The following is a 13,041-nucleotide window of genomic DNA, read 5'->3' as shown; positions in this document are numbered from 1 at the left end:
TACCCTTTAGCACTGGACTATGAACACAGGGTATTCATTTCATTCATTCAACCTCTGACCAGAGAAAAGGCTCCTATGCCAGGGCATCTCCTACCTCATTCCCACAAGGCAAAGAAAAGGATGAACTGCACACTCTGTTCAGCATAGAAAGTCCTGGCTAAGTCATTTCCTTTCTCTTTTGCAGAGCCCTTATGAATGCCCATGAAAGATGCACATAGAGACAGAGCATGACCTCACAGACAGAGCATGACCTCACAGAGATAGAGCATGACCTCACAGAGATAGAGCATGACCTCACAGAGATAGAGCATGACCTCACAGAGACAGAGCATGACCTCATAGACAGAGCATGACCTCACAGAGACAGAGCGTGACCTCAGAGACAGAGCGTGACCTCACAGAGATAGAGCATGACCTCACAGAGACAGAGCATGACCTCACAGAGACAGAGCATGACCTCACAGACAGAGCATGACCTCACAGAGACAGAGCGTGACCTCACAGACAGAGCATGACCTCACAGAGACAGAACGTGACCTCACAGAGATAGAGCGTGACCTCACAGACAGAGCGTGACCTCACAGAGACAGAGCATGACCTCATAGACAGAGCATGACCTCACAGAGATAGAGCATGACCTCATAGACAGAGCATGACCTCACAGAGACAGAGCATGACCTCACAGAGACAGAGCATGACCTCACAGACAGAGCATGACCTCACAGCACTGTCAGGCAGACAAATGTTATCAGGGGGACTTTAGGAAAGTGTGAGGCTCACAGGAATGTTAGCGCCCAGGAAATAACCCATTTCCCCTGCAGTAGTGGAATGGCTGGAGCCAGGGCTAGGCAGAAGTCAGTGCAACAAAGAGCTGCACACCTGGTCCAGCAACTGAGTTTCATCACCATCCCCACCCCTGAGCCCAAGAGACCTGTTCCCGAGTCAGATGCAAGAATAAGATTGTGAGGGGATTAGTGACTCCCAAGGCTAGAGAGACCTGGGAGTCCTTCAGCACTTGGAGGACTTTCTAAGCAGGAACTCACAAGGGGCTTTACCAGAGGGCCAGGCTACTCTTCTCTTCTGTTAGCCTGTGAAAAATCCTATCACCTCAAAAAGTTTTTAACCCTGAGTCTTGTGGAGGAAACCGAACAACTCCTATCACATTCTTACTGCTCCTGTGACCCACCCACTGTGCTTACAAAAGCCTTTTCAAAGGGAGGGGGGGACCAACAATCTAAAACTGTTCTAAAAAACTCATCACCTCAAACTGAAGTTCATTCAATTCCCTTCTTGATAGAGAAAAAAGGGGGGCTATTAGTTCTTGCCCCCGCCAACTGTCTGGCTTCGCTCACCTCTTCAGGTATTAGAGGAACAGATATCCCAACCCCCACCCTACGGATGGAAGGAATGCACAGAAGAGTCAGGGTACCCAGGGGCAGTCACTTCCAGTGCCCAGGGATCAGGCCCATGGCCCCTGAAGGTGAAATCATTAGTGAATCTAGCATCTCTCGAGTTTCGAATTCCATCACACTACCTCACACCCACAGCTCAGAAGCCTGCTTACATCAGAAAGGAATCTAGCCTGGAACCCATTATGAACACCAGGCTGGCCTCAACCCCAAATACCCACCTGCTTCTGCCTCCCAGATGCTGAGGTTGAAGGTATGTATTAGCAAGCCTGACCTGAGGGCTGATCAACTTTAAACCACTTTACTGTTCTGTAAGTGTGTATCTGCACACGGTGCTCTTGAGTGTAGCAGGCTCCCTCAGAGGCCAGAAGAGCACACTGGACCCCCTCAAACTCTCAGAACCCAAATTACAGTAGTCAATTGTCTGAGGAGGTGCCAAGAACCAACTCGAGTCCACTGGAAGAGCAGGACAGACCCTTAACTGCTGAGCCATCTCTCCAGGCCAACGCTCTGCTGGATCCTTTCTATACAGTTCCTCATGTTGTGGTGACCCACAGCCATAAAATTATTTTCATTGCTACTTCACAACTGTGATTTTGCTACTGTTATGAATTGTAATATAAATATCTGATATGTGACCCCAAAGGGGGTGAGGACCTACAGTTGAGAACCACTGCTCTAGTCCTTCAAGAGAGATTTTTTTAATTAAAAGACAGGACTTGTAACAGAAGGACGTTTCCTGAGTTATGTGGAGATTCGGGTGCACAGTGGTCATAAGCAAATCCTAGTGAAAAGAAGCGACTCTGCAAGACCATTCACAACAGTGAAAAGCCTGACACGGTTTTTCAGGGGAAGACGGACCTAAAGTTTGGGGTGGCAAGGGATGATGCCCTAAAAATACAGGGAGAGAACACAGATCTTCCAGAACAGTCTTCTGAAATTTAGGAAACCCTCCCAAGACCCTCAAAGCACAGACTGAAAACCAGGAGCCACTGAACCTGAGGGGAGCATGTTACAAGTGAAGTGTGTCTGTCAGACACACGGAGCACCAGGGAGGGGCTTCAGCTCGGAACCTGACAGAAGTATGGCAGAAGGGGACAAAAAGAAAGGGATTAGAACCCCAGCTGACCCTTCTGGTGGGCATTAAAATGGCACCTCTGACATGAGCAGAGTGAATGTTAACTTCTCACCGGACAGAGCAGGCTGCCCTGAACTCAGAGACCAGCCTGCCTCTCGTTCCTCAGTGCTCCTGTGCGTGTGTGCGTGTGTGCATGTATAATTGGAGGACAGCTTACTGGAGTCAGTTCTCTCTTTTCACCTTGGGGTTTCCGTGAATTGAACTCAGGTCATCAGACAGCAAGCCCCTCCCCTGCTAAGTCATCTCTCCTGTCTTTGCTTCTACTTATAATAACAAGTTTAGCAGGAAGTAAAAGAAACTTAAAAAAGGGGGGGGGGATTGTTTGCATTATTTCTATGAATGTCTGGCCTGCATGTATGTCTACGCACCACACGCATGCACCGACCTCAGAGGCCAGCAGAAGATATTAGCTCCCCTGGGACTGGAGTTACAGATGCTTGTTAGCCATATGGAAATCGAACCCACGTCCTCTGGAAGAGCAACCAGTGCTCTTTACCACTGAGCCATCTCTCCAGCCTAAGCTTGACTATCTTTAAGGAGATATAATTTAGGGAGATAAGTAGAAAGAGCAAGAATTCTCCCAGCCCTGTTTTACACGTTTAAATTTTTGATCCATGTAAATACAGTACTTCACTACCCCCAGTAAGTAAGAGTAACCAACATAATTTGGAGCAATGGAAAACTCTGACAAGGGAAGGACACAGCTGGAAGTGTGGGCTCTGAAGTTTCCTGAGGCTCACAGTAACTGTACTTATGCTGAGAGACTACACGTGATGAAAACGTTCAACAGAGCCAAAGAGACGCCAGTGGCCTATCTGGCTGGATTATACTGGATCAAAGACCTGTTACACTGCAATTATTACAACGTAGAGCAATCCAAATGTGAAAATATTCCAAGTGTGTATATACTTTAAAAGTTTTGGCTAGCCAGCTGTGGTGGTGCACCCCTTTAATCCGAGCACTTGGGAAGCAGAGGCAGATGGAGCTCTTGAAGTTTAAGGTCAGCCTGGTCTACAGAGTGAGTTCCAGGACAGCCAGGGCTACACAGAGAAACCCTACTTGAGACAGAAGCAAGAACACACTTTTTAAAAATCGCAGGATCTTGAGCAGAGTATGAGAACTACAAATTTTAAAGACTTCAATGGTCAAGAATATTATTAGCCTAATGGCTTGGGTGTGAACACAGAATGTTTAACAAGGGTGAGGCCAAACAGACAGAGAAAGGAAAACTCAAGGGCACCCTGGTCCTGGGGTCTGAGAAACCCCAGAAAATGTAACTAGATGGGACCAAGAGCTTACAGCACATGGGGAAGACACAAGCTGTGGACAACAGCAAACTCTCCAGAGCTCTCGCAGGAAACTGCAAACGACTCGTGTTGTGCATTGTTACTCAGTGTAGCCCAGTGGGCACAGTTCCCAGCACATCAAAATGGCCATATGAGGATGGCAGTGTACGCCTGTAATACCAGCACGGCAGAGGGAGAGGCAGAGGCAGGGCGATGTGAGCTCCTGGCCAGCTTGGGATCAAAGTTTCCAAGTCCTAGAAGCTGAAGTACAGCTGCTTCTTTAGAATTCCACTATAAACTCTGCCCTACCTATCATACCAGGCTTCACAGTACACACGTGTAAGCCAGCACTGGACAGCCTAGCCAGGAGTATCACAAGCCCAGCCCGGGTCACAAGACATGTTCAGCTGGGAGTTGTGGTTTGTACCCTTAATCCCAGCACTCCCCACTTCTACATAGCGAGTTCCAGAATTTACACAGTAAAAGAGCGTGTGTGTGTGTGTGTGTGTGTGTGTGTGTGTGTGTGCGCGCGCGCGCGCATATAACTGCCTAAAACTATAAACATTAAGTCAGAGTGTGAGTTGACTATATATTTAGAAAGAGGCCAATATTCAAAATTTTACTTCCCACCTATGTCTGTCATTCCAGAACTTGGCGCATGCGCACAGGCACACACATTTTGAGGCCATTCTGAGCTACATGAAACCCAGCATCAAACAACAACAAATTACCTCTAGAAGTTGAATGTGTTTCATAAAAACAACACTACCATCCCAAATCAAGAACTAGGGACCAGGAACCCCAGCATCACCCTGTGGGTTGTTAAGGGTGGCTGACTTAACCAGAGAAGGGCGAACAGAATGAGGACTGCAAGAAACGAAAGAACTGACCAGGGAAAGGAGGAGAGTCAGTGAATGGACAAGCAAACAACAAATACAATCTACCCCAGAAAACCGAATTTCTCAGTTGCTTCTTTCCAAATAGCCAAAAGGAAAAAGAGCCCCACGATCTGACAGCGGACAGGTGAGTTCACAAGCTGTGCTGAAGCTCTGTATTGCAACACTGGAGCCCGCGCCAAGGGAAAGAAGCCACAGGCTCTGGTTCCATTTATAAAGAATGTTTAGAACAGGCAACTCCTAAGGACAGGAAAGGAATGCTGGGCTTGGTAGTGACAGGCTGGTCAGTCTGAGCAACTTAGTGAGCCCGTGTTTCAAAATAAAATGTCGAGTTGGGACTATAGCTTGGTGGGAGAGTGGTTGCTTCACATGCACAAGGCCCAACCAGGTACAGTTTCCAGAAGTTCTTCAACCTTCTCCAAGGAGAACAGTCGCCTCTGCTTCCCCATGGCCCCCACTGACTTCTGAGTGCTGTCTGGTTTCTTTAGTTCTTGATCCCTCCCTTGGTACTTGACTGCTCTATGAAGGCTGACCTCTGTCCAGTCTGACTCTTTACATTGCCTGAGCATCCCTGCAGCTCTCTGTAGCACTGACTGCTCTTCCTTCGCTGTCCGTTCTCTTCCTTCACCTCGATCTCCCTTGAGCTTCTGAATAGGTTTCCCATCCCTACTGCAATTACTCCGGCACCATACGTAAGCCCACGTAAGCCCACATTTCATCATCTCTTTGGCCAGCCTCCCTAGCACAGCTACCTTCTAAGTTCCTCAAAGCCCTGTGCTCAAGGTCTCAATGGAATCCCACAGATCTGTCTGTGCTGTCTTCAGGGTCACCCCTCACAGAGGTCACGCCCCCGCATCTGAAAGTTTCTTATCAACACAGTTGATATTTCTTAACCCATGACTAATTATTTCTACTTCAAAATGTTCACCAATTCCCTACCTGTAGTCCATAAAAGCACAGTTCAATTCCAATTTACCTCTTGGGTCTCGTACCATTTTCTCACACATGTTAATTACAAGTAAAAAAATTTAGCAGCTTTTTTATCTTTCAGGTAGCTTGGTTATTCCTTCATAAGCTTATCAGTGTGTTGCTCTTGACACCTATTTTTAAAAAATTAATTGGTTAATTAGTGTTTTTTGTGTATGGGTGCTTTGCCTGCATGTATGTCTGTGCACCATGTAGGTATTAGATCTCCTAAAACCAATCACAGATAGCTGGGAGCCACCACGTGGGTACTGGGAATTGAACTCAGGACCTCTGGAAGAGCAGCCAGCATTCTTAACTGCTGAACCATCTCTGCAGTCCGCTGACACCGATTTCTTTTGTGCTTAGCAAAAAGATCACGTTCTTGACTCTGTGTTTGTGATCCAAGTGGAAGAAAATATGATCTTTTTGCCCTTATGAAAGACATGTTTACTGTCAACAAGGTTGTCTTCAGAGACCCTACTCTGCAATACAAGACAGGTGGGAGGCCAAGGAGAAGACTGAGGAGAGATACAAGATGGGCCAGAGCAAGCGGTTCTTTCATAAGTTTTGGTTTCAGGTGTTGGTTTCTCTATTCTTAGAAAAGGAAGAGGGACAAGCGAGATTTGTGACACAAGCTTTTAATCTCGGGACCTGAAAGGCCTTTGTGAGTTTCAGCCTAGCCTGTGGGTGTAGTAGGTCCTACTATGTGCACACAGGCAGCACTAATTGGACTAGTGAGTTATTTTTCAAAAAGAAGAGTACACGGAAACTGGAGGGAAACGGGGGTTGGGGGGAGGGAGTTAGAAAAGGTGGCTGGACGGGCATGATCAAAACGCATTGTAGACACTTAAGGAACTCTCAAAAAACAAATTTTTAACAGGATGGGCCAATAAGATGGCTCAGTGGGTAAGGAGACACACTGCCAAGCGTGGTGATTTGACTTCAATCCCCAGAACCCACATAGTAGGAGAGAACTGACTCTAAACGTTGCCCTTTGACCCCGTCATTCAAATGTGGACACACAGGTGGGCAAACGAATATCTATAAACAGAATAAACGTAAAAAAAAAAAAAAAAGTTAAGGTCTGTGGAGACAGCTCAGTGGATAAACTACTTGTCGCACATGTGCGAGGACTTGAGTTCAAACCCCAGGGGCCCACAGGAGGCTGAGTGTGGTAGTACAAGTCTGTAAACTCAGAGTCCCTGCCGAGATGGAAGGCAGCCGGGAATGCTGGGAAGGGGGGAGGCCAGACAGCACAAGCAGTGTGAAACAGAGAGAGAGAGACACCGTTGCAAAGATGAAAGCCAAAGCCTGATGCCTGGAGTCACACTGTAATCTCCACAGACACCATGGCTCGCCTATGCCCACAATCACAACCACACACGCAACAAAAAAAGATAATGAAGCCAACACTTAAAAAAACATAAAAATCCAGACTCTGGCATTGCTTCAAAGAGAATGACACTGATATTCTTCCAAGAGGCTTCACTCCACTACCTAACTTAATTAGGTTATCTCAGTCAGTCTGTATTATAAGATGGCCCTTTTTTATTTATGTAGTGTCCAGCTGAAATTGCTTATTCTACCTTTTTTTTTTTTTTTTGGCAGTATGGGGAATCGGAACCTAGGCCCTCACATATGCTAAGCAGGAGTTCTATTGCTGAGTTACACCCTCATCCCCCTCAGCACTCTTATTTTTCAGTTTGAGATGAGGGTCTCACGGGCTGGGTCTTAGAACAGGAGGTGACCCTTCCTCCTTCTTCCATTTCTGAAGGCTCCACTGTGCTCATTTGCATAGTCTGTGCAGTAGTAGGTATCAAACCCAGGACTTTACAAACCCCAGGCAAGCGCCCTGCCATGGAACTATATTCCTAATCATTTATTTTAGTCAAAAGAAACAAGAATTTTAGCTCTCTGACCAAGAAGAGACCCCGCTGGCTGTGGACTCACAGTTCTTTGACCTCCTGAAGGAACCGTGAGATTTCTAGGCTGTGAGTTACAAAAGTGCACTCATACTACTCTCTTCCTCATCTCAGATGCCCATGGGCTGCTCACTCTGCTCTAATCCAATCAGGGAAACTATACCTAATATTTAATATCCTGCCCCAGGTACTCAGACAGGCATTCCACAAATAGTGCGCATTCCCACTGTTCCAAGTGCTGTTCTAGGTGCAAAGAACTGTGGGAAGGAAATGAAAGGTGGTTTGCCCCACCTCCATCCCCACCCCTCAGTAACCTGCTCAGGAGCACAGAGGATTCAGCGACACTTCCATCTAGACCGCTGGCCTTTGCTTTGTTCAACTGGTTCTTCTTGTCTTTTAAGGTCAGTGGCTATCTCCTCAGTGTGATCTTGCAGGTAAACTAGCCTTCAAGGAAGCTTCCTCACTGACTTTCACTTACTGCCCTGTGCACATGCAACCTTACGTGGTCCTAAAATGCCATCCATATTTTACAACTGAGATACCAAAGCCGGCTCTTGGAGCAAGTAAACACTTCCCAAACTAGGCAGAGGCCTAAGAAACTACTGACCTACTGCTGTGGTTTCTAGAGTATACATTTTATTTATACATAGACTTAGCAATCTATAAGGTTAATATTAACCACTAGGTAATTTAATATGTTGAAAATTTAGACAAATAAAGGTCATTATAAAATATAAGTACAAAAAAAAAAACAACATGAATTTTTTTCTTGTGCCCCTGCTGGTAGGCAGTTTTAGACCTACTTCTTACTGACTAGGGAACTCTGGGTAAGCTAATGAACAGTGGGGAGATGGCCAGTCTGACAGCGTTATCTGATAGGGCTGTGACACGAATTGAAAAGCTGTGTGAGTGCTTAACACTGTGTCTTGTACCTGAGTGCTCAAAACACATTAGCCACTCCCGTGTTCCAAGCAGTAACCCCTCCCACTTGTTAACCTATCTTTGTGTTTAGCAATACTTGGTGGAAGAATCTGTGGTTAAGTGGAACTTCAGGGTTGGGCATTTAGCTCAGTGGTAGAGTGCTTGCCTAGCAAGCGCAAGGCCCTGGGTTCGGTCCCCAGCTCCTAAAAAAAGAAAAGAAAAGAAAAAAAAAAAAGTGGAACTTCAATTACAGGGTCTTGTCACACTGGATGATCAAAATGAGAAGTAAGGGCGAACCAAGTGGGAAAAATGTTACAAAAGCAAAACAGGAACACAGCAAACACCTTCTTCAAACAACTGTTGTCACTTTCTGCCTACACAAGAGAACCTTCTACCTCTTTCTTCACCTGCAAAGTGAGGATGTAGCCATCATATATGCCTGCAAGGTTCTAGATTCTAGATGTAGAAACACTCCATAACTGAGTCATTGCTTAGGAGGAGTTCTGGACTCTCTAAAGTAAGTGACCTTAGACAATACCTCCTGCAAATTTGAGTGATACCTATTCCGTGGGATTGTGGGAGGAATAAATGACTGAGAACTTCAGAAGAGCCCGACTACTGAGAATTACTAGCCTGTTCTTTGGACTTCAAATTCTCAAAGGTGGAGTGGAAAGAAACTAATACTGGCTCAGAAACAGAAAGAACTGGGTTTTGTTAAGCAGCATGATGACCGCGGGCAAGTCTGGGACCCTCTCCAAACCTTCTTTCCCGTGGCTGAAAAGTGAGAGAATTGTAAGAGAGGATCCCTGGGCTCCTACCAGTTCTTCCACTTCGCTGTTAAGGCCGCCGAAACAAAGGCCACCCGCTCCCTAGTCAGTACCCGAGGGGCCACAACTCAAAATTCTTGCAGCTCAACTCCCTTTGCAGTGCGACAGAAGGAGCGCCTGGGTCTCCATGCAAGGCCGCCGCACTCTGCGGTCTCTGTCCACTCCATCAGTAACTTGCTTTTGCAGCTGATGCCCAAAGTTTTCCAGAGCGCCAGGAGACCCGGCTGTCAGTCAATCCCGAAAAGAGCGGGGGCGTGGGGAGCCGAGCCCGGAGCGCAGTCCGGGAAATCCCGAAGCCGCTCCAGTGACCAGGGAGGGAGTGACAGGTGCGACGCCGGACGCCGGCGAAGACCGGACAAACCAGAGAGCGTGTGGGCGCGCGAGGGAGGCGGCCGCCTCGCTTTCTTCTCTGGCAGTATTCGCGACGCCCCCAACCCCGCTTCAGGCCCCGCGGCGCCAGGACTCCTCAGCCACCTGGAGCCCTGAGTCACGACCCGGGCTCAGACTCTGGAGCAAGAAGAACTGGGAACCTCACCGGCAGCCCGGTCCGCGGGTTCCTTCCCGCGCACGCCGGGGCGATCGCGGGGTGGGCGATCGCGGGGTGGGCGCACGCGCACCCGCGAGCGCCGCCGTAACCCCTTCCTCCCCGCGCGCCCCCCACACTCCCACCCAGCCGCCACTCACCGTCGATGTCCCCGAGAGTCAGCTCATCGCCCAGCTCCGTGAGGGTCTCCATGGTCTCCAGACCGCCCAGCTCGCTGTTCTCATCCATCGCCCAGTTCGGCGCAGAGTCCCCCGTGAGGTCCAGCTCAGGGAGACGCGGAGGCGGTACCGCCGCCACCGCCCATGACACCCGACAGCCCCCACCTGGTACCGCCTCACCGCCCGGTGCCAACCGCCGCCATGTTTGAGCTGCGCCCCGACTCCACGGAAGGGGCGGGGCAGAATTCCCCCGCCCCGGGCCGCGCCCACTGCAGCCCCGCCCCGAGCCTCCGCGCCCCCATGTTTGTTGTCAATGGGACCAGGCCTGCATTAGCCAATCGGAGCGCGAAGCGGCTCATGGGGTGATGGCGCGTCATCGATCAGCAGCTCAGATTTGCATAGCGAGACTCCGCCCCTCACGGCTTCCAAGCGCCAGCGGAGAGTAGCCTCCCGGTCCTCGTCCCAGCCTTCCTCTGGTTTAAAGGAGACGCTACTTTTCCGTTGGATCAGTTCCAGGAGCAACTTTGCCAAGAGTCCGGAAGTAGAAGGGTTAAACACAATGCTGTCCAGCGCTACCTCCTACTACCGCCCCCTTTACTCTGCGAGCACATTACGTCATCTCCCCAGTTGTCTCTTTCCCTCCCCCTAGCCCTGGGTAGAATCTTGGTACCCCAACATTCAGGGATAGACTATCCAGACCTTAAGTCACACTTGTCCCATCCGAGACTTAACACGTTCTTGAATCGCCTGAGTGTTGTGAACATTTTACAACTGGCCCTCAATCTTGGAAAACCTCATAAACCTCCAGGCCTTCAGACGAGGTCATTTGCCAAAGCCCACCAATGGGCTCTTGAGGTGAGACCCCACTCCTGCAGTCACCTCACTACATCTTACAGGTGTCGGTCACACTGGACACAAAGGTGCACACTTCCCAGAATGTATCCGAGGAAACAAGGATTAGCGTCCAAAGAAATGCTAGTAAAGTTAAGTACATGTATTCATCACAAAGTTCTCTGTAACGGGAAAACAGCAGCACAGTAAGGCATCAGGTACACAAATTACCTCCAAACTGTGGAATATCAGGGCATCATTAAAAAAAATGATGGAATGGGCATTTTAAAAAGGACTTAAGTGTGTATTGACAGGAAAAAAGGTTTTCATGACAAAATAGGAAGACCTTCCTGTGCGTGAGGCAGTTGTTTTAGGGGTCAGACCTAAAGAAAGCACAGGCTCTGTGGGGAAACTTGCGGATTCAATAATCTACCTTGTGCTCCTGGGCTGGCTAAGCAACTGTTTGTTGATAAGCCTGTTTTGTCATCTTCAAAACAGCATAGGACCACAGTTATAACTTTCACATTTATTTGATGTCTGTGGCAAGCAAACAGCTCTTAACTTCTGGGTTTAAGCTCAGAGTGAAGGTTTCTCCAGTTACACTGTTGCTGCTCTGAAAGGGAAAGACATCCTGGTAGTTAGGAGCCTAGGAATACCACCAAGTCACACTGCACAACAAGCCTCACATGAGAGATTTATTGGGGGAGACACGAGAAAGCAGCTATCTCTGATAGGGGACAAGAAACAACCCAAAACATACTAATGATGGCTGTTGGTTGGTAGCAGGGCAGATGCCACCAACACTTAAGTTCAGAGGGTTTGATTGTCCAAGAAAAGCCCAGAAAAGGGAAGCTAGGTCAAAATACCTATTCATTTAAAGAAGTGAGGAAAAAAGTCTAAAAGAGGGACAGAGCTCATAACAAGGGTAACCCAGAAGGTTCATCCCCAGAGGCTCTAGGCATCTCTCTGGAGAATGACCAAAAAGGCAGAGGAAAATGGAAGACTGAGGGAGGGAAGAAGAACTGCCAGCCCAAGAGACACATCTAGCAATCAATGGTTGAGGACATTTTTAGTTGTCCTAACTGGGGGACTACTATTGGCATCTAATAGGTGGAGACCAGGGATATTTATTAAATATCCTACAACACTCAGGAGAGGCCTTCTGACACAACAGCTAAGTGGTCCAAAATGTCCTCAGTGCCACTGTTGAGATTCCCTGCCTTAAGAGATCATTAAGGGGCTCCCAGAGTCTCCAGAGTGCCACAGACTGGACTTGGAAGCTTAGAAGACTGGAATATCCTAGAGTACACCATCACAGATGCCATCATGAGCACCTTTAGCAATGGTCACTGTCCAGGCGACTGGGAAACTTATACACTCCTACCTAGGTCACTGCCACGACCATAAACATACACCATTACACGATTGAATCCTTCCTGCTGGGTAAGCTAGCGAAGCAAGTGCCTTCCATCAGCTGTTTATGTTTTTGTCTTCTAAAGCAAGCTGCTCACACACCACCATTTTTGAAAGAGTTGTCTCCATGTGTAGCTGGGGCTGGCCTAGAGCTTGCTATGTAGACCAGGGCAGCTTCAAAACACGGAGTTCGGCCTGCATCCTGAGTGCTGGCCTATTCTGTGTCTCCGTAAGGCTCAAAGGTGGAGTTCCCAGAACAAGTGACCACAGCAACCAACACTGGGAACAAACTCAAGGACAGAAGAGGCAAGCAAGAGAGCTGCTTATTTCTTTGAAGGTTGCAGATGGAAATCCTTGGCCACTTTTGAGGAAGAGAGAACAGAATCCATCAAGTTAAGCACTGAGATCAGAGAGGGAAAAGCCCAAGAAAAAAATACCAGATGGGCTGAACACAAGGAGAGGGAAAGGGAGACTGGGTCCTTCTCTCAGGCCCTGGACACAACAATGGGCACTGAGCAAATCAGTGAGATTAAAAAAAAAAAAAATTGGGGTTGGGGATTTAGCTCAGTGGTAGAGCGCTTGCCTAGGAAGCGCAAGGCCCTGGGTTCGGTCCCCAGCTCCAAAAAAAAAAAAAAAAAAAAAAAATTGGAGAAGGCAAATTGCCACCAAAGTCCGTTAAATTCCAGGCATCGTCTGCCTGCAGGGCCTTTTCATAAGTACGTATTCTGTC

The 13,041-nt window shown here is 48.1% G+C and overlaps 1 protein-coding gene across 2 annotated transcripts in view; it reads right to left on the bottom strand.

The window, feature by feature from the left end:
- The window catches only part of Srebf2 (sterol regulatory element binding transcription factor 2), a 58,172-nt gene extending 47,362 nt beyond the window's left edge, over positions 1-10,810 (bottom strand). The window contains exon 1 of one of the 2 annotated variants that reach the window (XM_063263322.1): positions 10,050-10,810. In XM_063263322.1, the coding sequence (XP_063119392.1) occupies positions 10,050-10,137 (88 nt within the window). In that variant the 5' untranslated portion in view covers positions 10,138-10,810. The remainder of the gene's footprint in view (positions 1-10,049) is intronic. The other variant, NM_001033694.2, reaches the window with a different exon arrangement.
- Positions 10,811-13,041: the final 2,231 nt, after the last annotated feature.

This window comes from Rattus norvegicus, chromosome 7 (genome assembly GCF_036323735.1).
Source record: "Rattus norvegicus strain BN/NHsdMcwi chromosome 7, GRCr8, whole genome shotgun sequence".
Taxonomy (NCBI): Eukaryota; Metazoa; Chordata; class Mammalia; order Rodentia; family Muridae; genus Rattus; species Rattus norvegicus.
The sequence above is the reverse complement of the archived record's forward strand: the minus strand, read 5'-3'. Positions and strand labels throughout refer to the sequence as shown.